At 36.9% G+C, this 27,423-nt stretch overlaps 1 protein-coding gene across 6 annotated transcripts in view; it reads left to right on the forward strand.

The window, feature by feature from the left end:
- DACH1 (dachshund family transcription factor 1) overlaps positions 1-27,423 on the forward strand; it is a 366,010-nt gene that overhangs the window by 236,187 nt on the left and 102,400 nt on the right. For 2 of the 6 annotated variants that reach the window (XM_069802587.1, XM_069802585.1), the window contains exons 4-7: positions 10,945-11,100; positions 11,640-11,812; positions 23,916-24,051; positions 26,322-26,459. In XM_069802587.1, the coding sequence (XP_069658688.1) occupies positions 10,945-11,100; positions 11,640-11,812; positions 23,916-24,051; positions 26,322-26,459 (603 nt within the window). The remainder of the gene's footprint in view (positions 1-10,944; positions 11,101-11,639; positions 11,813-23,915; positions 24,052-26,321; positions 26,460-27,423) is intronic. The other 4 variants (XM_069802590.1, XM_069802589.1, XM_069802586.1 and 1 more) reach the window with 3 other exon arrangements.

A 27,423-nucleotide genomic window follows, 5' to 3' on the forward strand; every position in this document is an offset into this window, starting at 1 on the left:
AAACCTGTTCCTGGGGCAGGGTGTGTCCAGCCCCGTGCTGCACATCAAGCCAAGATCTGGGCAAACACGTCTCCTTTTCCCTGAACGGAAGACGCAGCCATGTGCTCCAGAGAGTGTCTGAAACTTGTTGCAGCTGGTGGGGTTTCAGGCAGCAAACTTGTGGTTATTTTTCCCAGAGAGCACAGGGATATAATTGCTGTGAGACCTTGCTATCAAATTTGCTTAAGACTGATATTAATCTGTTTATTAATGAGGACTGATTTTTGGTAATTTAGCCTTGTTTTCTAAGAAAACAACTAAAAAAAATCCATGAGTAAAAATCTGAAGAATAATGTTTAAGGAAGTATTCTATGTGCAACCTTTTAGAACCCATGTACTGTTAAGAGTTTGTGCAGCGTTTGTGCTGGAAATTGAAATATTCGTCTTTAGTTCAGCAATTTATTTTTTTTAAATCATCAATAAACATGATTACTTGTAATATGTCAACCTCCCTGGTCTGCATTTTTATCCCAGGGGCATCTTCTTCTGAATAGACTGAACATGAGTTTACAGAGGCCTTCTCGCTTTTAATGTCAATGCTTTAAGCCCAATGTATCTTGCATCTCTTATTTTTCTGTATTGTAACATAACTGAAACAGGTGGGGCAAAGTGTGGTCAAACTAATGGTATGTGTCTTTCTATTTACAGAAGACATTAGGAAACTTTGGGTTCTCACTTTATGCACTTTATCTATGCATACTTTTTGCACTGCAGTATTTTTACTGAGGATTTTCTACTATTTTTTCCTGCTGGGTTATTGTATTACAGGACTATCAGCTGTACTGATAAATCTGCAGGATTTTTCTTTTTGAATTAAAGGGACAGTAATTAGGTTACTATTTTTTAAAACTTTTTGGGTCATTTGAGATAATTCTTTAGTAAAGATAAAGAAAAGGAGGAAGACAAGTTACTGATTAAATATATGGTGTATTGCTTTGGTTGGCTTTTTTTGGTTTTGAGCACTGCTAATGTAGAATTAGATGCTGTAAAACTCAGTCTAGGGGTAGTAAGGGTCCAAAGTCGCGGTCTACACCAACTGAAGAATTGTCTACATCAGACCAGGTTAAGCACAAACTCCCATCCAAATTCCTATTTTTGGCAAAGCTTGGGCACTTGCCCATAGGCCTGAACCACAGTGCTGTCACTCAGAAGCTCAAACCTGCATCTTTCTCCTTGGACAAGTTTCTGGATCTGTCTGGTTTAGTTGCCACTGTACTAAAAACAAAGCCTATTATACTAAGCCTGTTATACTGATTATATGGAGCAACAAATTGAATGAGGATAACTTCTTTCTTTATAAACTGAAGCAACAGGGCATCTTATGCTAAAACAACGTATATCCCTATTTCCCAGAAAATGTTCTAAACATGAAGTTATATACTACTCAGCCAGGCATATTCTGTCTTACGTGTTCCCTAAGCATACAGAAAATATTCATATACACAATTAAATACAATGAAAATATATAGTAATATATTAATGTTCTATTAAATGGGAAATTTTTATAAATAAGCACATACAACTGTAAGCGAGATGTTCACTAAATAATTTGTGATGTTCATCATGTTGAAAGAGAGATAAAGAAAATGTAGTTTTCTGCTGATTTTGGTTGACTTCTGATAGCTCATTAGTCTTCATATTATAAAAACTACATCAAGGGACTAGCTGTAATTCTAGCTTTCTGCTCTGAAGCTAACATTTTTGCCCAGGTGTGCCAGTAAAATGTTGTCCAGTTATTATTCTCCTGAATACAATGCATACAACTGCATCTAATTTTTTATTTCTTGATGATGTCACAAATTTACTTTTACATGTCTAAATTGCACTCTTATCTTATAAAATCATGTAACCATAAAAATAAACTCTATATTAGCTATGAAATGAGGACGAGTTAGGTATTTGTGAAAGGAGACAAATGGAAAATCTATTTTTAGGTAAATGTCACACAGCCTGTAACTGAGTTGCTGAGCTTTGACTTGTGTTGGACAGTTTCATTATTCATTAAATTGAATTTTAAAAAAGCTTTTCCTGTGTTAATCTTTTTGGTGAAATAATGAAGGATTAGTATAAAATATAACATATATATTCCATGGGATTCATTGTCACTGTAAAAAGAAATTCTTTCACTTATTAGTTTATATACTTTCAGTATTTTCTGATTCATGATTAAGCATATACTCTGTTATTCAGCATGTAGAATTCCATCTTATTTCCTGGAATTACCAGTTTGTACTGCGGTTTTTATTTATTAGAACATAAAAATGGAACGGGTGAGTAAAGTGGGTACAAATATGGCTTACAGTGCAAAGTGCAGTTATCATTTCTCTGCCATTGCCAAGAAAAACTTATGCAGTAAAATTAAGACAGTGAATGAAGCAGTCAACATGACTGAGGCTAAAACCTGTTTTTCTGATTGCTATTGTCTGCAAAGAAGAAACTGTATGTGATTACAAAGGTTGTCTTGGCTTCTCCTTAATGTATTTCTATGGGAAAAGGTTTATCAAAGAATAGTCTTTTTTTTTTTTTTTCTCAGAATTTGTTATACCTATCTGTGCTCCATCATGACAATAGCAGAACTCCAAAACCAGACCCGTAAGCCCACTATGTTAGAGAAAATTATAAAAACTTTCAATTATCAGGCCGCATTGCTCATGGCCTATTTAAGAGCATAAGCTTGATTATATAACCAGAAAATAACAAGACAAGGCTTTGTGAGGGGGAAAAAAAGAAAAGAAAAATCCTTATATAGAGCAGAATGCACAGTGTTCCAGAGAAGTCTTGGGAAACTTATTGTTTTCCTATGTCATAGTACTTACTCTCCTGATCACTTTGTGATCTCAGAAGAGGTAGTAATATTTATTTTTTTTTAAAGTATCAATAATATGAGACAGATACTGTTTACATATGGCAAAGATAATTTTGCTTTTAATGATGTAGCAGTAACATAGAGGTCTTTCTTACAAAAGTGTCTTTATCTGTCCTTTATACAGTCTCACAACACTCATATATTGCAGATATATACTACAGCTGATTTTAGGAGACTGAATTATACAAAAATGGAATCACAAATTTATAGCAATTCGAAGTCTAAAGCAGCACGATTTGATTTGGACAGTTATATGAAGAGGTTTTCTCACTGTTAGGATGCTAAGATTACCAATTTTTAGCACACTGATTATGCATATTTTCCAGTGGACATAAATAGCCTAGATAGTGAATAGTCCACTTAAGAAAAATGAGACAACACAGCTGATACTGATGCTTTGTTTGGTAATTGTTGCTGTGATACAAATTGTTTCAGCAAACACAGAAGATAACAGCAAGATTAGGGGACTTAAAGGTCAGTAGCACACAAAAAGAAAAAAAAAGTAGTGGTTTGCTAGTAGAAACTCAGGTTCTCTTTTGTGGTTTTGCTATGTGATATTGTTTGTGTATGTAATAGTACCTGAAACCATCCCTGAGCGAGGACTGGGATTCACTTGCCTAAAGACAAGCTTGAAGTGGTCTCTGGGATGCCATAAAATTTCCAAATTTTCCACATGAAAGGAATGGGAAGACCTGTGGGCCTGGCAGATAGCCTAATTTTAATTTCCAAAATCCACCTATAATCAAGAAAGGTTTGGCTTAGTTGCCTAGACATAGAAATATGCTACTATCTTAGATACCCTTGAGTATCCTGCCTGATCTACATCTCCAGATAGCCATGGGGTCTGCTGCAGGTGCTGTGTTGTACTCACCAACCCTGTAAGACATGGCTCAAATTATTTTGGCCATCTCATGTGGTGTGTGTTTAGGCCATTGAGTTGAGTCTGGGAGAAGGGTCACTGTAGTCCCTGGAACCAGGAGATTCAGATTCAGCTGACCAAAGATAGGTCTATCTCCCACAGAGCCTGTTGGCAAGATCCTTGTTGACTATCAGGGCAACTAAACTGCTCAGCTCGTATTGTCAGAACCTAAATTTAGGCAAACAGAATCCTAATGGGGACAGAATGAGAAAGGAAAAGGAGTAAGCAAATAAGAGATGTGATTGTAAAAATGAGTCTGGTACGTTTAGATCAGAGTTTGTTTGCGAGCCTGACATTGTACAGTTTTCTGCTTCATTTTCTTTTTCTTGGCTGCATTACCTTCTAGTCCAGAATTGTTTTCATTTATTATTACCATCCTTAGCTACCTAATTGTGCTACTAATGAATACAAATAATCCAGGCATCAGGCTTTTACAGACCCACTTCAGTGTACAAATAATGGTTCGTTGTGTAACCACTGATTATGGGAGAAGGTAACTCACATTATGGAAAATATGTGCTGAAATGTTAGTGATGGGGAAAACACTGAATTCTGTAGTCTGCCTTTTAAATTACAAAAATGTATTGTCATTTTTATTCCATCAGTTGTCCATGATGAGTAAATATGAGACAATCTGAGCCCAGTTCTTAAGCACATGTACTTATATTTGGAACTTCTATTTCAATTTTTTGAGTGCTTGTATTAGCACTATCACACATGAAATACGTAGTTGGCTACCAAATTGCCTATTCAAGTGCACATGTATGGGGTTTGAGCACTCAACATTAAGCATTTGCATTTCAAAATTGGATCCCTTGTGCTTGAAAGCCTTGAAAATGCTACTCTATGGTCAGCCTAGTGCAGCATCAATTGAAATGCAGTTTGAATGCAATGTAGAGCTTCCAATTGCTGCTTCAGAAAGTGTTATGCTGAATCTGGAACACTTTGCATAATTTAATTAATTATGCCACTAAAAACTGATTTTCTCTCAATTTAAAGCAAACAGCTTTTATGAGGGTGAACTGCAGCACCCAGGGATATCAGGTGTCCAAGCTTTTAATCCTATTACAAAGACTTGACAACCACTGATGGAAACTGGAAAAACATAAGCCTCCAGCAGGGCAACAAGTGGAGAGGAAGAAGGCAACAGATTTTTAATACTCTTTGAAACCACTGTACGCATTAAATCAAAATCAAATGTAAAAAGTGACAGAACTGGTAGCTTGCACTTTGTTGTGCAGACGGTGAATAGTGTCTAAGGAATAACACTTATTTCGCTTTGACATTAATGAAAATAACTATTTCCTCTAAGAGGAAAATTGCTCAGCTTAACTAACATAAGAAAAACACAGCAAATGGCCAAGACTATTTGTATCTGTGTCTGTCCACTTAAAGTGTTCAGGAGTGCAACAGCCTGTAGTTTGGAAGTGGTTTCTAATGTTATGGATTGCATTCTGTCTATGAATCATTTTCCTTGTAAACAAATCTTGACAGACGATGCCAGACTACAAGTATTAAAGAATCTGTCACTGCCTAAATGCAAGCCTCGATACTTAGCTTTCTGAAGCTTGTATCCTCTCTTCCAATTTGTTATTTGGTTCAATACCACTCTAAAACAATAGACACTGTAATTTTGAGGCAGAAGGGGGTACTGATTTAGAAAAGCTGTAATTTCTGAGCCACATAAGCAGTGCCATAATTGGCGATCTATGACTGACCGTGCAAAATTCTGTGACCAGGTTAGGAAGGGTCACAGCAGAATTGACTCCATCTCCATATCGAACATCAGTGTGTAACATGAAATTAACTGTACTGTAGATGACCTTGCTAATAAATACGGAAAATATCTTATTACTGGGAATTCACCAGCCCTATAAAATGCAAACATCTGCCTTGCTTATAATATTAACAAATATTCATATAATTACTAATATATATTTATGCATTATGTGTATTCGTTTATATATATGAAGGGGGAAAGGGATAAAACCAGGCTCACTAGAGATAAGCCTGGGGGCAGCATGCCAATGTTTGAGGGATGGTGTGCTATGTGAGGTCCTTCAGTCTGCCGTCTCAGTGGAGAAAGCGGATGGAGATCCATACAGCAGCAAAGACACAAGGGTTATTGGTGTGTTAGAAACCACGGAAGTGCCTGAGAATGGTCACGTAGGAATTAGAGCTTCTCCCCCCCAAAAGGTGGTGGGATCAATATCCCAGCTGAAGTGCATCTACACCAATGCATGCAGCATCAGCAAAAACCAGGAGGAGCTGGGAGCCATTGTGCAGTGGGAAAAGCATGATATAGTTGCCACCGCGGAAACACGGTGAGATGACTCGCGCAACTGGAGTGCTGCAATGGCTGGCTATAAACTCTTCTGAAGGGATAGGCAAGGAAGGAGAGGCGGTGGGGCAGCCCTGTATGTTAGCGAGTGTTTTGACTATCTGGAGCTTAATGATGGTTATGATAGGGTTGAGTGTTTATGGGTAAGAATCAGGGGGAAGGCCAACAAGGCAGATATCATGGTGGGAGTCTGTTACAGACCACCCAACCAGGATGAAGAGGCAGACAAAATACTCTATAAGCAGCTGGGAGAAGTCTCAAAATTGCTAGACCTTGTTCTTATGGGGGACTTGAACTTGCCAGATGTCTGCTGGAAATGCAGTACAGCAGAGAGGAAACAGTCTAGGAGGTTCTTGGAGTGTGTGGAAGATAACTTTCTGACACAGCTAGTGAGTGAGCCATCCAGGGAAGGCGCCCCGCTGGACCTGTTGTTTGCAAACAGAGAAGGACTTATGGAGGTTAGAGGCCGTCTTGGGCACAGCAATCATGAAATAATAGAGTTTTCAGTTCCTGGAGAAGTAAGGAGGGGGGTCAGCAGAACTGCCACCTTGGACTTCTGGAGGGCAGACCTTGGCCTCTTTAGGAGCCTGGTTGACAGAGTCGCTCGGGAGGCAGTCCTGAAGGGCAAAGGAGTCCAGGAAGGCTGGACATTCTTCAAGAAGGAAATCTTAAAGGCGTAGGAGCAGGTCACCCCCATGTGCTGAAAGATGAGCCAGCAGGGGACTGCCCTGGCTGAACAGAGAGTTTTGGGTGGAACTCAGGGAAAAAAAGGAGTTTATGACCTTTGGAAGAAGGGGCAGGCAACTCAGGAGGACTACAAGGATGTCATGCGGTTATGCAGGGAGAAAATTAGAAAGGCCAAAGCCTAGCTAGAACTTAATCTTACTACTGCTGTAAAAGACAATAAAAAATGATTGAATAAATACATTAGCAACAAAAGAAGGGCTAAGGAGAACCTCCATCCTTTATTGGATGCAGGGGGAAACATAGTGACAAAGGATGAGGAAAAGGCTGAGGCACTTCATGCCTTCTTTGCCTCAGTCTTTAATGGTAAGACCAGTTGTTCTTGGGGTGCCCAGCCCCCTGAGCTGAAAGACGGGGACAGGGAGCAGAATGAAACCCCCATAATCTAAGGGGAAATGCTTAGTGACCTGCTACACCACTCAGACACACACAAGTCTATGGGGCCAGACAGGATCCACCCAAGGGTGCCGAGGGAGCTGGTGGAAGTGCGCTCCAAGCCACTTTCCATCATTTATCAGCAGTCCTGGCTAACTGGGGAGGTCCCAGTTGACTGGAAGTTAGCAAACGTGATGCCTGTCTACAAGAACAGCCAGAAGGAGGATCCGGGGAACTACAGGCCTGTCAGTCTGACCTCGGTGCCAGGGAAGGTTATGGCGTGGATAATCTTGAGTGCCATTACATGGCCATGTACAGGACAACCAGGTGATCAGGCCCAGTCAGCATGGGTTTATGAAAGGCAGGTCCTGCTTGACTGACCTGATCTCCTTCTGTGACAAGGTGATCTGCTTAGTGGATGAGGGAGAGGCTGTGGATGTTGTTTACCTGGACATTAGTAAAGCCTTTGACATCATTTCCCACAGCATTCTCCTGGAGAAACTGGCTGCTCATGGCTTGGATGGGTATACTCTTTGCTGGGTAAAAAATTGGCTGGATGGCCAGGCCCAAAGAGTTGTGGTGAATGAAGTTAAATGCAGCTGGCATCCAGTCACAAGTATTGGGGCCAGTTCTGTTTAATAACTTTATCAGTGATCTGGATGAGGGGATCGAGTGCACCCTCAGTAAGTTTGCAGACAACACCAAGTTGGGCGGGAGTGTTGATCTGCTTGAGGGTAGGCAGGCTCTACAGAGGGATCTGGACAGGCTGGATCGATGGGCCAAGGCCAATTGTATGAGGTTCAACAAGGCCAAGTGCCAGCTCCTGCCCGTGGGTCACAATAACCCCACACGACGCTACAGGCTTGGGTAAGAGTGGCTGGAAAGCTGCCTGGCGGAAAAGGACCTGGGTGTGCTGGTTGACAGCCGGCTGAATATGAGCCAGCGGTGTGCCCAGGTGGCCAAGAAGGCCAACGGCATCCTGGCCTGTATCAGAAATAGTGTGGCCGGCAGGAGCAGGGAGGTGATTGTTCCCCTGTACTCGGCACTGGTGAGGCCGCACCTCGAGTCCTGTGTTCAGTTTTGGGCCCCTCACTACAGAAAGACACTGAGGTGCTGGAGCGTGTCCAAAGAGCAATGAAGCTGGTGAAGGGCCTAAAGAACAAGTCTTAAGAGGAGCAGCTGAGGGAACTGGGGTTGTTTATCCTGGAGAAAAGGAGGCTGAGGGGAGACCTTATCGCTCTCTACAACTACCTGAAAGGGGGTTGTAGCGAGGTGGGGGGTCAGTTTCTTCTCCCAAGTAACAAGTGACAGGACAAGAGGAAACGGCCTTAAGTTGCATGAGGGGAGGTTTAGTTTGGATATTAGGAAAAAACTTCACCAAAAAGATGGTCAAGCATTGGAACACGCTGCCCAGAGAAGAGGTTGAGTCACCATCCCTGGAGGTATTTAAAAGACATGTAGACATGGTGCTTAGGGACATGGTTTAGTGGTGGACTTGGCAGGGCTAGGTTAACAGTTGGACTCCATGATCTTAAAGGTCTTTTCCAACCTGAATGATTCTATGATTCTATGAATTTCAGTGGTTGTTTTTTAATGAAGCCTGAAGTGTCATAAAACTGGCTTTATTATTTTATGGACATATGCCCTAAGATAGGATGAATAACCATTTGGAACTACCTGTCTTTCTCTGTTGAATTTGTATCAACACCTACATTTTGGCTAAAATTAAGTGAGATTAACTCACTTTTTGTGTTTAACTCTTATTTCCAGAGTCATATTTGAAGTATACTCAAAATAAGTGAAATATGTATGCCACAGTGGCAAAAAGCAGAAAATTAGAGAAAATAAAATCAGAAGGAAAAAATATTTTTTCTAGCTAAGATTTAGGTCCTTCAATTATCTATGTGTTTGAAAGTAGGTTCATGGTTTTTTGAGAGTCTCTGAGTTCTCAGAATACAAGAAAACATGTTCACTTATCAGAGGTGATGAGATTCAAATCATGTATTAACCAGTTCAACTATGTACACTGCATAAAGGTTGTGACAATTTCTTGTAAAATAATAAAAGTATCTCATATAATTGATTCTTTTCATTGTTTCATAAAATTGCTTTGTTTGATTGCGGGAGAGTTTGGACTGAATTTTCATTACCTATTTCTGAACAATTTACACTGGGATTGAGACAGTATTGAGCTAATGAGTTAGAATTTATATTGAGCCTTAACTGTCTTCATGAAGTAACTAGGGAAAGAAAATCATGGCAATAATGGAGTATTTTTCATTATAAACTATGTTGTACAGCTTTTACAATCAGGTTTTTAATAGATCTAGAGAAATTAAATTGGAATTCTACCAACTTTTGTGCTTTTGTCATCCCATGAAAACGATGTTAAAAAATGTCAAGACTAATGTGCTAATCCCGTTTCTACTGAAGGAAGGACGAGGTGGTATCAGTCCTGTTGTTTTTCAGGCCCTGTTGTTCATTAAGAAGTAAGATGTACATAGAAAAACATTCAGAAATATGCAAATTGAGTATAGATTAAATAGGTCTTGACTGAAAGTAGAAACTTTCAAAGTCAGGAGGGTGAAATTGTGCTCTATATGAAAAAGGAAGCAATCATGTATTGCTGATGGATATATTAATACTGCTGAGAATGCATGCATATATACATATTTATTAATATATTCAAACATTGTTTATTGATTGCATATGGTAAATAAACTCATACAATGAGTGTATAGATTACTTTGTATGTGTAAACATACATATACTTAGTCTCAGCATTACACATAAATATGCACCATGAATAACATAAGTCATCAGATTGGAAGAGTTTAAACTTTTCATTATATATAAATGTGCAAATTAATATGGTTACATTAATTTTTAGTATTGTCCTTTAATTGTATCCTTCTGTTTAATTATGTGGGTATTTTTTATGAGGAGGTTTGCAGTAGTGAAAAAGGGTATTTCTCAAATATATGAATTATTGCTTGTCTCAACACTTAATGGTCCACGTTGTTCCTTGCTATTAGTCCTTTCCAGTACTAGAAGACTGCAGGAATCGATTAATAATCCCTTACCTTTTAATTAATAATATGAAATAAAAATTGAATATACAAAACAGAATCATCAGCCAAGCACATGTGCATGCATGTTGGTGCCCTCAATAAATTAAAATTTTAGTTACTTCCTATAATGTTTATTTATTTACAAATACAAGAAGAAATATGACTGTAGTTTAAATTTTAATTGGCATAAGAGGCAATACTCTTTTTTTAGACATTTTGCAGGCAAAAATATTCTCTCACATATAAAACAAATGCAGTATATAATTTTACTTGCTAAGAATGGCACAAGTATATGTAAAATATACATCAAACACAAAGTTCATGTGAATGAGGACAACTGTAATACTTTTAGGTTTGTGTTTTAACTGTTAACTTTAAAAAGTTATCCTTACATATCTTTTTCTTAGGGTGAAAAAAACCCCAAACAAACCAAAAGTCCTTCCCCCAACCCACATATTAAAGAAAAAAAAAAAAAGAATAAAAATTGCCACTTGCAAAAAAGGTTAGATTGCTGGCCTTGCTTGCAAATTCAGACACTGAAAATTTGGAGTCTTCCTTCAACCAAATAATTTATATTCATTCCCCACAGGCAGCAGTGATGGTTCTTGGGATAAAGAAAAACTTCAGTCTCCCCCCACCCAAGGATCACAGGCCTCTGTTAACCACCCCAACTTGCCTGGACAGCATAATGTTCCAGTTAGCCATCCTCTCAACCCTCTTCAACAGAACCACCTTCTGCCAAATGGTACGGGTTGACATCTTTCAGCACTAACATCAGCAGTTTTCCAATTCCTGTCTTTATTTTGTGTTTATATAAATAGGCTATGAAAAATCAAAGATGTGGGGAACATTGGAATACTTCCTTTAAAGTATTAAGCAGAGGAAGCGGAGACAATAGAGAACAAATACATACACAATAAAATTGATACTTAAAATAACTGCTAACCTGTGCATCAGTGGCATAATAATGCATTGCTAAGGCACCTTACAGCAGATATTAAAAAAGATAATAAACAGCCATTGCTTAGCAATGTTATCATACATTACAGTGATATTACCAAACTAAGAGGTCTAATAGCCTCTCCTTGTGGCTAGAAACCCTCCATGGTTGCTAGTGACTTACCCATGCATATCCCAGAAGAGAACTGACATATACCTGCTTTGTCCTGCAATGTGTACCATCTCGTCACTCATCACTTGAATATTGTCCATCAGGAGAAAAAAACCCCAATGTTTTAAAAAGATGCATAAACCTATTTCCCTTTTTTTTGTTTCCCCCACCAGGATTGGAACTTCCTTTTATGATGATGCCCCACCCCTTAATTCCTGTGAGCCTACCTCCAGCATCTGTCACGATGGCAATGAGCCAGATGAATCACCTTAGCACCATCGCCAACATGGCGGCAGCAGCACAAGTGCAGAGTCCTCCATCCAGAGTTGAGACATCTGTTATTAAGGTAACTATATAAAAAAAAAAACAAACCCACACAAAATTCTAGCACACTCACAGCTGTCATAAATATTATAAAGGTGGGTAGGTGTCAAATGTTATAAGGTATGTCATAAAGTCAAGAAACACAACTGTTGTAGCTCTGGGAACACAGTAGCCCGCTGGTGGCCAGTTTTATCTTCTCAGTTCTCCTCCCCTTCTCTAAATCAGTATTAAAACAGTGCTCAAGTTGAAGCATTTTCATGCAGAATACACAGCTTTCTGATTTTTCATATTTCATAGTCTGTAGTCTAATGGCAACATTCCTCAAGATATCAAGGAAGAAATTACTCCTTGCTTAAATTAGAATAGACTGTTCTTCCAACTTCTAAATCTAAGCATTTGAACTGAAATGCTGCAAATTATCTGAAGAAGGCTGAAAGGCTTCTTTATTTACCTCTGCAGAACCTAAATTGCCAAATCCCGGAACAGAATGGAATGAAGTTGCACAGAACAGACCTGGTAATCTGCAGGCCAGAACTGTAGTATTGTAGAGATATCTCAGACATATCTGATATCTGAAATTGTCTATTCATTTTAGGTTTTGTTTGCTGCCTGTAACAAAATTAGTCTGGTTATAGAGGTATTTAGCAGAGGCATGGAGTCTTCTCTCCTTCTGACTGAAGATGATCTGTTTTCATTTTAAAGGCATTTCTCCCTTACCACTAGATACTTAAAATTTGATTTGACATTTATTCGGATACCTACATTTTACCTGTTACACTTCTTTAGTTCTAATAAATGAGATACAGAAAGTACACAAATATTTGTGCTTTTATGTAACATTCACATGTTAGAAATAGACATGCCTTTGCATGGTTATTTGATATTTTAGTGCTGTGTTGGAAATCTGTCCATTAATGCAATTCCTTTGACAAAAAATGGAGAAACTTAAAATCTCTTGGACTTGCAAATCAAGAGTTGCAAAAGTTTTGATGTTCATGATGATTTAAGCAGAGTGAAGAGGTCTTATTAGGACATTGAACATGCTTGTGCTCCTGTCCTCTTTAACCTAACAAGCCCAGAATCACAAAGAACTATTCAGTTAAAAGTCAATAAATCTATGTTGCTGTTGACCTAGAAAAATATGGTCTGATGGCCTAATTTGCGTACCTGCACTTTCAAATGTAGGATCTTCTTTGGAGGCCTTCAGTGGCATCCCTTTCTCACCTTTGATGACATGGGGAGTTAAGACATTGGTTTGAGAAGAATTGTTTCTTTAGGTGCTATGTCAGCAAGGCTAGATTCCACCCTTATGTCCATCTTGCCCTTATCTCAGGAATATAAACACTCTGCTGCTAACTAACTGTTCGATTATATGATGATATCTGCACCTTTGTTTTTCTATTTTCACTTGATCAGTATTTAGTAAGAGTTACATGATGCTAAAGTTCTCTGGAACATACGTGGTGCTCTATTTAATTCTAAATTTATTTTCTTAATTGGAACAGTGACCACTGGTATTACAGAGGTATCTAAAAAATGAAGATTGGGATGGAGCACATGCTAAATGACACCTGACAAATACGAATTACTATGGCAACAAAACTTTGTTTTCACTATTTTCCCTACTATTTTCCCTTCTTTCATTTTCTGTGAGCTATTTGATTTCACTTGTAAGAGTACAAAATTTGACCTTCATGAGCATTGGTAACCTTCTGCTTCTAAAGTTTGACAAGCTGACTTCGAGCTTGTAAAGTTGATTTACAAGCTAGTTATAGTTATTAAAGTAGCCTAAGTAAGTGGCCTACATTTAAATATGTCTATGGGACCACACCCCAATGTGACCCCTGATCTTTGTCTGAAGTTATCAAAATCGGGTAGATTTCAAGTACAACATAGCTCTTACGCTATGTAAAAAAGTTTTCCTTCTGCGGAAAGCAGGTCCTGATGTGTTCACAGAACTCAGCACATTATGGGAATATTGCTGGACCCAGGAAGCACTTAACTGAGAAGTACTTCTGGCTCATCTGATCTAAACCTGTCTAGTAGGTTTAAAAGCATTGGACTCTGAAGGGATACTCTGTCATCATGTGACTATGTATATTATTTTAACCATAGGCAGTGCCATACCAGAAAATTTTCCTTATCTTAGAGTTCCTTAACTTCTTAACAAGTTTCTTTATAATCTAGGTGAGATTTTGAAAGTACCTAGCAATTTTTGGTTCTCTGTTTGAAACTTTTTAGCAGCACTTTGTAACTAGAAAATCATAATTTTTTTTTTAAATCTTGCATATTTAAGCATTTGTTTGTATTAATAATCTACACTACTTATCTCTGTCATTTCTGAAAATTCAGCTATCCTGTATTCATGCTAATTAAATCTTTATCATAGCTGCCAACTTTTGCGCAGCTCCTGGCATAATATCTTGTGCAAGTTATTTAACAAACCAGGTTTTGTGTTCCCATCTGGTTTGCACATAACTGTAAATTAAAAAGATGTGGATTTACAATGAAGTGTTTTTAAATGGCCAAATTAACCTAAGTTCTATTTAGAAAAGTGCTCACTCAAGGGTGAAATATGCATTTTTTGAGTTTGCACGATTAAGTTAGAGTTTTGGGACATTTAGGCAGAACCTTATGGAGACACTATCTAAGTGCTGCTGTGGCTTCTTCAGTCAAGGCCTGTGACATATTGCCCACAATACATTTGTACTACAGCTAAATACATAAACACAAAATTTGCCTTCCAGAACTCACTTCTGAATGTGAGACCTTGCTGCACATAGTTATTTCAGTGATATTGTAAGGGCAAAGGAACTTTCCCTCAGCCCCTTTGTTGTACAACGTACGTCTAGATTTATGTCCTCTGTTTTTGTCTATGGCAGATGAATATGGTCATGTGGATAGAGATACCACAGCCAAGTAATTATGTTCCTATTTTTTAATACTGATCAGGATTGAAACATAAACCCCAGCAACATAAAAGCATGAGGTCATTGTTAGGGGGATTTTCTTCCCATGAGCATGGACATAATGTCACTGGCAGTTTACCTGTTCCTCACTAGGCATAGTCAGAGGCTGTGATTTTAGTGTCCATTGAATTATATGCACTGAGTAGTTGAGCAGGAAACTCTCTAATCAGCATACTTTTTGAACCTTGCACTGGCAATGTAAAGTTTATGAATAATAAGTTATAGCACAATCAAAATAAATATCTTAGAGGATAGATGTAAGTGAGAAGGTCAAACCTCCTTTCTCTTTATTTTTACAGGAATGGATAAATAGTACAGTTGCTCTCTTTCACAAAACTGTTTGTTGTTAGAATCATATCTTCCTTTTTTTTAATTGCCACATTTTTTAGACTTTTTTGTTTTGTTTTCATTATCTTCTGGCTCATTTTTTTAACCCTAATTTTACTTAAATGTTTTTCCTCGGTAATAATGTTTCCATAAGTTGATTTGAAAAGTTTGTGAATCACTCATCTTGGAGTTCATAGTTATAACCTGAAATGAGAGCGTAGATTTGAAATTAGAGTACAAGATGTTTACGAGTTTAAACTCTGCTTCAAAGTTAGAATACCTATGAGAAATTTCTACTCTGAAAAGTAAATCAATAGTAACCTTATCTAATTAAGTGACAAAGAACAAAATTAAGTCTTAGAAAATCTAAGTCTTCAGATTATAAACAACCTGGTTCATTGGATAGAAGAATTGCCTTTGTGAACAGTGCCACGGTAGATGACTTGCTGACCTTTCCTTCCAATTCACCGAGTTCACAGTTAGTGCTGTTATCTTTAAACTCACAAAGCTTCAAATGCCTTTCTATTACTGGGCAATATTTCATTTCTTCATGATAAGAAGTTGGAATAAAGCTGAGTTCATGTACTAACCAAACATTTTATCCTTGTATGTTCAGGAGATGAGACAAAGACAATTACAAGGGAAGCCTTACAAAGCAACACCTTAGATTTGGCAGTGAACTCTGAGCTCTAAAATCTTCGGAATTATATTTCAGAAGAGTGTTGTGCCCTTTCAAACATGAGACGAACATTACATGTCTTTTTATAATGGAATGTTTAGATATATGAGTTGGATGAATAAGAGGAGAGCACCAACAAGCAGGGAAAGCAGATTGTGACAGCAATGAATTGCAGTGAGTGTGACGGCTGTGACCTGGGGATGCTTTAGACATGAGGTGGCTTTCATCACCTGCCCATGGATGCAAAGGCTCAGCTTGTTAGCAGTTTCACTACATCAATTTTTTTCACCTAGCAGAAAGATATATGAAAATATAAAGGACATACCTCATATTAATAGCAACTTGAAATATTTCTACATTGTAAAAGTTAGAACAGAGAAGCTTGCCAGAGTCAAAAATTGCACTTTATCTGTATAATGTTACTAATACTTACAGAAAGAATTAAGAATAAAGCAGAAGAAACTGATACCTCCAGCTGAAAAAGTGACCACTGGCACAGCAGTTTTCCACTACATATTAAATACATGAGACTAAATTTTGCTAATTTGCTAAATATATCACAGCACTGGTTGTGTTACACTTGTTCATAATGTTTCTCTCTCTCTCTCTCTTCCTGTTACCCAATAGCAGAAATTTACTATTAATTTATTTAACCAAGGTAGCTGCTGACAGATTTTAAAAAAAACAAACACCTCTGTTTATAAGCCTATTCTGATATGAAATTTTATTTTAACATTCATTCACTTTTTCATTTTTCATTGGCAATATGTGTGTGTTCCTATTGATGTCATTTAATGTTCCTATGTTTTTCACCTATAATTGCTGCCAAAAAGTCCAAATAATAACCAAAGAGAAGAAATATGACACTGCCATACAGAAATGACAGAACAGAGTACATTTAAAAGTCTCAACAGAGTACATTTAAATGTCTTATGTCAGAGTGGCAGTGAGCAAGTTCAGAGAGTGGACCTGAGAGGAAACAGACTCCTAAGAGGAAAATGAGCAAGGTCACTTCATGGAGGGGTTGGGCAGCAAAGGGACTACAGAAGCTTCAGCTTAAGTCTTCTCTAACTAACTGCTGTGTGAGCACCCTTGCATTTAGTGCTGGCTTTTAATACCAAAAGATATTGGCCATCATAAGATGTTTCAGTGTAGAAGAGTTTACTGATAACTTATTTTCCAGTTGCAGAAATGATGACTTTTTTATGTTTAGATAAAGTGTTTCTCAAAATTGGCTGGCACGCCATCCTGTGAAGACAGGGACCATAGGAAGTACCTTGAAACTACAATTAGACACCCTGGATAGAAAACCCTTCCACTTTGCTGCTATTACCAACAAAGCAGAATTTTCCTGTTCTATAAACTTGAGAAAACTGTGAGAATTGTCAATGTACCAGATTTACTGTAAAATCTTTAGATCTGACTGTCTTCATGCAGTGAGTAAAATTACATCCAGTGAAGAAAAATATACTATACACAAGTGCATGAAGAGTGAAGCTACTTCCATTTCCCCGTTGTCTGATACATGAAGTAAAATCAAGTTTTCTTCTTCATATAGGGAGAAATTTGCTTTAATATAAAACATTTAAATGTCTTCTAGGGCATAGTTCATTGGACCTATTTTAGATAGCTACTTTAGAGTGAGGTGAGTTGTACCTTGGAAACGTAAATGTATGGGTAAAAAATGAGCCTAGGGTCACTAGCTCAGATGTAGATATTTGCAGTATACATGACATTTAGTCAGATGATTTCTTGGTGTTTGGCTGGGTGTATGGTTTGGATTGACTTTGAGGGGTGAATTCCTAGTGTTGCTTCTTAAGCTTGAATGGTTGCTTTTGGAGTAAGACTAGATTTTCAAAAGAAGAGAGGAAAAAAAAGAAAAAAGCAGGAAGAGTCTGTCCAACTTGCTAATAAGTAATTACTAATTCAATTTTAAGAGGTTTTTTGCATGTTCTATGGGGGCTTTTGTATACCTTAGAAGGATATTTTGTTTGTTAGACCAAATATTCATTTAGAAGGCAAAATATAATTTATAAATTTAGCTGAAAGGATACACACAAAAAAAGAAGCAGATTCAAAACAGTTGTCAGGACATTTTTATGAGAATCCCCAAAATCCAGAATTCTGTACTATGAGGCTCCATGGCACTTCCAGAAATGATCCTGCTTTATCATGATTCCAAACTGTCAACACCTGGAATGCTACTCTAGTTTCACCAGTACATCCAGGCTCTTTCATGGCATTGATAGGTATCTACTTTTGTTTGTTTGTTTGCTTGCTTGTTTTTGATATCTGTAATGGCCTGGTCCTATGAAACTCACTTCCTGCCTAGGTCACTGTACTTTATGAATTGCCCATGATTTCAAAGGATTTGGTTCTCTGTTGTTGTTGAAGTACTGTTAAAGGATTACTTGGGAGTCTCCTGTTTGGAATTCCTGTCAGTTAACTGCTGCTGATATTCCCAATAATCCTGTAGTAAACAGAGCAATAAAAATCAAGCAAATTCGTAGTCTTTTTGTCTGTTGATCTCCTTCTATATTTTATGCTATCAATTATCAGTATTCTTGTGATGGGAACAGCAGGGTAGAATCAATGAAAAACTGCAGAAGTAAAACGGAAATCAAGTTAACTTAAATTGGTCCAAAAGATAAATAATAAGTTCAAGATATTCACAAAAAGAGAAAAAAAAGTCTTATGCAAATACCATGGATTGTGTTCTTTATAAGAAATAGATCCACTATTTAAAACAATAGTGCAATTAACAACAACACAAAACATCTGAACTCCTGAATTTTGATTGGGATTAGAAGTATGTCTGTAAGAACAAGGTGAGAAAGATGACATGCATCAGTGGGAAGTTAGCAAGATCTTTAGCAAGCTAGTGATAGTATGCAAATAAGGAAATAGAAATGAAATATTGGATCAGTTTGATAACACACATTTTATAGTAGTGATTGAGGAAGTTAGGAAATAATTATTAGCCCAATTCATCTTACAGTTCTTAGGATTAAACATTAATTTGGAGTCTCATAGCATTTTATACTAAAGCTGAAGGAAAAATTAAACTGTGAAAGCAAAATATCCTGTTTGCAGGCAATACAAAAGATACCCAAGTAATTCATTTATTTCACCCATTCAACTAATACAATGTCAAATAAGTATGCCATTTTACAAAAAAGCCATTCCTGGAATCTTTCTCACAGAAGTTCAAAATAGGTCAGTAAGGAACTGAAGAGTAAGAAGTCTGTGTTTTGGTCATTGTGAAAAAGATTATTATAATTTTACCACAGAAAGGCTTGGAAGCCAGGTGCCTTCCCAGAAAGGTCAGAATATTATAAAATGATTAAAAGCTCTTAATTTTTTTTTAAATTAACAGTGTGTCATATATCCTTTCCTCAGTACGAAGTTACCTAAACTATTGAAAAGTATGACACTGAAAAGAATTTATTTTATCCTCTGCACTTCAATGACTTAAAGCACAAATGTCCTTAAAGGAGTTTGTACAACACTGAAGAGCATCAAGACAGCTGAATAGTTTTAAAAGCGATATACTTCTACAGCTATACTTGCATGTCTAGAGCTCAGCCCATGACTAAAATTAAAGGATGACTAAGCCGAAGAGATGAGTCTTACTGAAAAGCAAACTAGAACAAAGGAAAAAGATGAAACTGAAAATACCTGTAGGAGAGAAATATGCAGGAGATGAAGGCTGTGCTTGCCAAACTGGTTGGTTATTGGAAGTAGGCATATTCCAACTTTGTCAGAAAGATTCTGGAATTCTGTCACTAAGTAACAGGAATGACAAAGAATAAAGAATGTTTGTGGAAAGACTGAGGTTCTGAGAACCTAGAAGATACCACTTCCTTGTCTACCTTCTTAGGAGCAGAAGGATTAATCCTACACATATTACCTGAAATGTCTTTTCCTGGATAGTGATATAGGGACCAACAGCTGAACTCCATCAACTTTGCGTTTTGCTGTATTTCTGAGGAAGACTTTTGGTAAAGAGGCACTTTTCAAACTATGAAAACATGCTGCTGGAGCAGAAAGAAAAGAGGCAAAAAAAGAGATTAACATTAAATACCTACCTTTGTGACCTGGTAAGAAGAAAAAGACTTATATGATATAGGGAAGAAAGTGTGGTCTTCTAGATACCATTACTGATGTATTAAGATAAATCATAATAGGAAGTTACTTAAAAGGAACTTTTGGAATGAGATCTTACAGTATGGTCTTTGCATCTATGCAAAGACCTGTTTGAAAAATGTACAAAAATGTTAAGTACATCAAGACACTTCTTCGGACAGACTGAGGCAGTGTTATGTTGTGGGTGATATGTGGTATTCTGGAACAAAATTGGAGTGGTTTATCATTCTAGAAGCAACTTCAATCTCATCAGTTAAAATCTCTGACAGTTAAAATCTTTTACCTGTTCTTTACAAGATAAAAAAAAAAAAAGCCCAGTGTCACAAGAACAATTCTGTTATTTATGAAATTGACTTGATATTGAGGGTGTGTAACTTGTAATGTCAGTGGAGTAAGAGTACAGGAAAGGGCATTGCAGCTCCCTAAAGTCAAAGTTTCATATATGATAGGAGCATTTTCGGAGGAGTTAAATGTCAGATTCTTAAATGCTTAGGATGCATGATTTGGATCAGATTGTAAAGAGCACCAAGACAAGGAATACTTCAAATTTGGCCCTTAAGAGTGTGTTGTCCCTTGCTTAGTATAGCTTCCCGTTCTGATGCATAATTTTGAAAAGTTGGTTGACCATATGTTAAATTGCTACATATGCTCTAAATTGTTCACACTACTTTTTACTCATGAGTACCTGTAGAAACAAATAGGGAAGCAGAAAATGGAGAAAAAAGGTAGCTAGCGAGGGTTATGTTTTACAAGTGATGAATAATTGCATATTTCTTGCTTTCTAGTAAATATTGTCAATAGAGTTTGGGGAACTATTCAGCTCATCAGCCAGTAAGTGCAAGGATAGTGTTTTTAGGATCCTGCTGCCACTCCAGAAGGCAGCAGATCTTTTGTAGGTCCTGTCTGTCAACCTGGTGTGGACATCTCAAAACCCTTCAGTAGCTCAAATGGCTCAAATGTGAGCAGATGAATTGAGCTGTAGGTATCTGGTTTTGGAGGAGGCTCCATAGACTTTTTTGTCTATATCTCAATTGAGTGAAATGGGAGACAACTTACCTTCAAGGTGAGCCCCTTCATGTAGCATCCTAGATAGAGGTGTCTCTGAAGTTTCATCTCTAGCTCATGTGTCAAATACTTACATTCAGTGTTGATTTCAAACTGAACCCTGCACAGTTTCCTCCTCATACTTAATTTAGCAAAGTCACTCATTTTATTTATTTGTTTGTTTGTTTTTTTGTTGTGAGGCTATGCGCCTAATTACAGTACAAGCCAACACCAGGTTCTCTAGAGATATCTTTAATGAAGTGGAATTAAGTTTGTCCTGGGAGTAGACAAGTTTTAGGAAAAATACTGGACAGTGGACAGTATCCTAGGTGATTTCTGTTGCCAGGATTATAACACAGTAAATTCCATTTCTCTGCTGTGTCATGTAGACCAGCTTGCACAAAAATGGCATTTTGCAGAAGTTACAAAATAGCTCTGATCATCTGAGTTATTTACTGAACACATTTTTGCACATTTCCTTTTTTGAAAAATTTTAAAGTGAAGTCTAAATGTAAAGTTAATATTTTATCACAGACAAAATTCATTTTTCTACACAAAATCTCTAGTAAGGAAGACAGCTTATATTGATATTCCAGCACCATTAGTTTATCACTATGACTTTTTAGAACTACAGAGTATTTCAATTTGTTATTAGTAGCATTTCCCTTTATTATTGTAGCTAGTTTTGATAAAGACAAAAAATTGCTATAGACTATATTATTGATTGTGGAATTATGAAGTAAGGAAATAAAAAATGAGTTAAGGTATTAAATTAATTTATTTTCCATTTCTACATAGTTCAATCCCATGTTTTGTTGGGGTTAAAGGGTATTTTACAAATGAATTGATAAAGCCAGTATATATGGTTTTCTCACAGAGTTTGTCTACTATCTCATATTATATGTGGCTAAAACTCATTATCTGTTTTGTTTGTGCAGTAATTATATTTTGTTGTCCTGTGCATTCCTTTTGCTCTATCCATCTCATAATACGTGCTGTAAAAGCACACATAAATAAATAGGATAAACAAATTAAGCTCTTTAAATAAATTAATTTACTCTGCAGCTCTGTATTCAAATCTTATGTGCTCACTGGATTTCATTTTAATGAAACCCTTCTAAGAACAATACATTGTATGCCAAACAGTGAAATTATATATTAAATGAATGATTAAATATACTGTGTTCCAATTTATACCAAATCTGTACGCTGTGCATGCTTAAATCCTCCTAAATCTAAAGAAATAAATCTTCTACATTCTGAAAACATCTGCATTATAATCCTTCTCTTGAACACCCAGTTCATGGACATATAAACACAATCAAAGTCATAATAAGCCTAGAGCTATGATGCAGTTAAACTGTCCTCATCAATGTTTTTGACTTAAAAACCCGAGACTGTTAAAGTGGAATCCACTTAAATGTCTTGAAACATTGCTCTGAAAGGTCTTCTCCCACTCCATCAACAGGCTCATTGAATCCCTTTGCAATCAGAATCTCAAGTTTAGCAAATATTTATTATGAAGCTTACCTGGAACAAATTATTGATTACTATAGATGGTCATGTTGCTAAGTTTCATAGGAATGCCTTCAGAGAAATAAGTATTCATCTAGCTACTGTGCATGAAAAATAATGACTGCTGCAAAAGCGATTTGCTGTGTGAGGAACGTGATGCTCTTTTCAGGAAAACTTTTAGGCATTTGCAGCAGCAAGTTTTCATATGTGTTATTAAACATGTAGTAATTATATTATTTCATTACTGAAAGCTTTTAGTGAATTGAATGTATACAGCTGTTTTTTGTTTGTTTTTTTCTTTGGATTGGTTGGGTTTTTTTCATTAGGAGTCAGGATTTCAATTATCAAAAGGAAAAAAAACCCAACAACCAAAAAACCCCTGGTTTAACATTTTCAGTCCCTCCAATAGATTTCCCTTGTAGGAACTATTTATTTTTATCACTATTTGACCAAACCAACCTAACTCACACATATTTTAGCAATGACATAGAGTCTTGGGAGCTATTAGCAATAAAAAGGAAACTGCAGGGAAAGATAGGGAATTTTCTAGAAAGGACTATTCTGCACTCAGCTCCCTTGGTTTATTGTTTCTCTCAAAGTTCTGTGTAAATATCAGATATATCTATCTGCTACATACTGACAGTTCTCACATAGCAGAAGTGCAGTTCAAACCATCACAGTCCTCATGGTCTAATTTTCAAAATCAAGGAACATCTTGAAGTGCATCATAGCTCCTCCTGGCTACCATGCCAGGCTTTCACCTGGATAGAAAAACATAAATGAGCATTTGTCCCCATTTTGAAGTAGTGATATAGCCAGTGATACGGCCACACTCTTCCAAAAAGTGTGGTTCATTCCAGGTTTGTGCTCCACTGTATAAACAGACATTTGGACTTTCATCAGCCATGTTACTGTATTGGTTCAGTAGGAAGATTGTATTTTCTTTATGATCCATAGCAGTTCCATAAGATCTCATCGCTCAAGAAGCCCTTTTGAAATTAAAATGTGGAGTAACATTCAGCATAAGCTAAAACAGCAGTGTCTGGTCTTTATTTATTTACGAAAGTACATCGCTCCTCATCCCGTAAGGCTAAAGTCTATAAGCCAAAATGTGTACTTCCAATTCAACAGCATGCTGATAAAAGTGAGGAAAAAAACAAACTCAAAAGCAAAACAAAAACCTTATTTTTATAAGTAGTCCAGAAGGCAGTTTAAAAGCCTGACAGGATGAGCAGTACTCACATTGCATACTAAAACATAAGGTCTAGTGTCCTAAAATTGCCAAGTTTCCTTTTGAGAATACTCTGCAAATCCTGGACACCTCACTAGAGGAAAGAATAGGTTGTAATTTAGGAGGGAGACACAGTTTAGGGAAGTGATGTTTGGAAACAGAGGTTTAGTTTAACATTGCCTTTTTTTGCAATTATTTTTTTCGTGGGGTCTAGGAACGTGTTCCAGACAGTCCTTCTCCTGCTCCTTCTCTTGAAGAGGGCCGAAGACCTGGCAGCCATCCATCCTCTCATCGAAGCAGCAGTGTGTCCAGCTCTCCTGCACGGACCGAGAGTTCTTCAGACAGAATCCGTAGGTCACATTCTTCTCCTTGTCACCACTTTAAATTTGATTAGGTGCAGCTGGTTTTTCTAATCAAAATGCCCTCGTCTTAAATAGATCTCATATGTATCATGTTCAGAAGTTCAGCTGCAATAGCTATCTCCCAACATTATGTTCCCCAGTTTACAGTATCATAATATCTGATGCTACATTAACGGGTACTGATATAAACTGCCATCATGTCATATTAAACATAAAGATATGAGCTATGAAATACAGAATTGCAGCCAGGAAGCAATTTGCTAGATTAGTTTTAGAACTGAACATATAGTGTAAACATTTTTTAAAGAAACTGAGTTTTATTTAATCTGGTTACTCTGGTTTGATTTCTAAATTGATTCTGACTTCATAAGGAACATTTTACATGGGTAGAATTGCTTGATAAAGAGAAGAATTAGGTTAAATCAATTAAAAAATGTGCATACTGTAAAATTTTTTAAATATAAAAATTCGTAATGGTGAGAAATATGAGACAGAGAGTATTATCACCTAATAGCTCACAAGGGGCGGAGCGAAATTAAACCATGGTGTTTCAGAGTGATACTGTTTTTATCAGGGCTCCATGTACAGAATGTAAATTACATGGCAAAGACCCTGAATTCTATGATATTCCAGTGCAACAGTCTGGAAATTAAGGTTTTAAACACATATTATGTTACGGGTATTTACTTAAATTCATATTACACTTGTCCATTCCTTTTATTATTGCTCTGTTGCAGGTTTTGTGCTTTTAAGGCATCTTCCCACAGTGGGGTATGTCAGTAGGTGAAACTGGAGCATTTGGCAGGCAGATAGAAGGCGATGAAATAGTTACATGAAATACATAGTCGTGTTAATTAGATGCAGCACACGTGTCTTTTAGACGGCTTCTTTTCAGGCTCTCTGCAGACTCAGGAAGCTGACTCTTCATTGACGTTCAGATGAAAGATCTTTCATTACTATGTGATGAAAAATGAAAGAAGAGAAATGAGGCCTGACCATGACAAGCTGAAAATTCTGTTTTCTTATCACTTGGAAGATTCAGAGTGCAGATTAAACTGGCATCCCATATACTGTGACCTATCTATTTCCCCAGGCTCAACCCACAAGCCTTTTGTTATATTTTCTCTCCCCTGTCCAGCTGAGGAGGGGAGTGATAGAGCAGCTTTGGTGGGCACCTGGCATCCAGCCAGGGTCAACCTGCCACAGAATTCATAAGTAAAGTTCTAGAAAAAAACCTCACAACCCTGGATTTTTAGGGTTTTGATCCAATGGTATATTTTTTTACAAGTGGTGAAGACCTTTTCCATTGTTCTTTAAATAAAAAAAGTAAATTAAATTAAATTGAGAGATACTGGTTTTGCTAAGGAATGACTTTTTTTTTTAAGAAATTGTACTATTCAGCTTACTCTGCTTACTTAGCAGCAGAGAGGAGTGGGACCTTTGCACATTGTTTCTTCCAATGTGAACATAAACAGCGTTCCTTAAATACTGGATCACTTCTGTAACTTATTTATAAAATAACTCTTTTCTCTCCTATCTACTTTGTTAACATTACACCCGATTCTTAAGTACATCTGCTTTTGTGGTGCCAGCAAGAGTAAGGTGACTGGGATACATATGGAAAAATGCTATACTGAAAATGGCATAAGCCTCTTGCAAATACAGTTTTTCAGGATAAAAGCATAGGGATATAAACTTCCTTATATGGGTTTCTGAGGTGTGTTTGAGACCAATGAAGGTCTGTTTGAGAACTGTTGGAAAGAGCTTTTCAAGCTATCTGATGAGCAAATAAGTAATTCTACTGTTGTACAGTGTGTTTTGAAAGAGTGTTCGTCACCTGGAAGGCCACAATGCTTTATTTAAGGAAGTTAGGGACTGCATATTGGGAATGCTAATATACAAGAGGTTTTGTACATGTAACTAAAAAGAAAATATCCATAAGTATCTCACATGGAACCTTCTATGATTTTCTGGTTTGCTTCATTTTCATTTCAGTTCTTGTTAAATAAACAAGAAAATGTTTGCAAATATCCAACTTTGTCCAGAGATACCAAACTCTTCTTTGTAAAATGAATTGTTTTAAACCAGAAGTAACAGGAAGAAACTCTCCCGCTGTGTGGATACTGATTAGCACTAATTAAGTAACTTTGTGATTGTTAGAATTCTTGTATAATTAAGAGGAAGACTATATAAAATAAGTACAAAAGTGTATTGTTAATATGACAGCTGATTTTCTTTCTGCCTGCGCTTGTGTCTAGCAGCTGTCCATCAGAACGGGCTATCTATGAACCAAATGCTGATGGGTTTGTCACCTAATGTCCTGCCTGGACCTAAGGAGGGTGATCTGGCTGGTCATGATGTGGGACATGAGACAAAAAGAATACACATTGAGAAAGGTAATATGAATATTGTGATTCTACTGTTTCAGTGTAAAACAAGTATTGTCTCAACAGCTAAATAGTATTATAATTGTGATTTTTATTTTTTTAATTGGGATTTTTTTAATTTTATTTTTTTGTTTCACAAATTAAATTATAACAGGATGATAGCTTTCTTGATTCTTCTACTTTGTGGTCCTTGAGATTAATGAGCAATATTTATATGAGGGAGGAATTTCATAAATATTACAAAGAAGGATGAGTGAAATACAGTTTTACATTACTATTGCGTCTCTGACCCTTCTACAACACTGTTTAGGTATTAAGTTTCTGTCTCCATCCAGTTGACTTTAATGACCTACTTCCCAAAGGGACTGAGCACCGTGAAAATTAGTCCATGTGTGCAAAAAAGAAAAAGGCTAATACCAAGCCATTAAATTAGGGAATTGCATAAAATGAGGCTGGTACACATTATATAATGGGATTTAAATTTAATTGAGTATATGACCAAAGTGTTTGATCTACGTGAATAGTCCACATGCACTTATGCTGATTATGACACCATTTCATCTCTGTTGGTATTCAAAGTTAAGTTCCTGTTCAGGTTTGTTACAGGGGATTTTGGAGGAGTGGTGGTAGAATTTTAAAAGGTGCATTCCATGTTATATTTACTTAATATATGTGAATTTTAAGTATTATAGACTAGAAACATTTTGGTTAAAAAGAGGTTAAAAATATGACATATCCTTTGAAAACATATTCTTTGGGCTTATCAGAAAAATCAGTTCTTTGAGCACAGTAAGAGAAAAAGTAAAAGGTGTAATAGCCAGACATTGAAACAGAGCTGGAGAAACTGCTGCAGTAATAAAGATTTCAGAATAAGACATTTTGTGCCATATTTTAATAGCTGTAAGATGATACCTTCTCTGTCTTGTGTTTGAACACTGAGATATGAAAAAGAATTAAAATCTGGACAATTCTA

This window comes from Haliaeetus albicilla, chromosome 15, assembly GCF_947461875.1.
Source record: "Haliaeetus albicilla chromosome 15, bHalAlb1.1, whole genome shotgun sequence".
NCBI lineage: Eukaryota > Metazoa > Chordata > Aves > Accipitriformes > Accipitridae > Haliaeetus > Haliaeetus albicilla.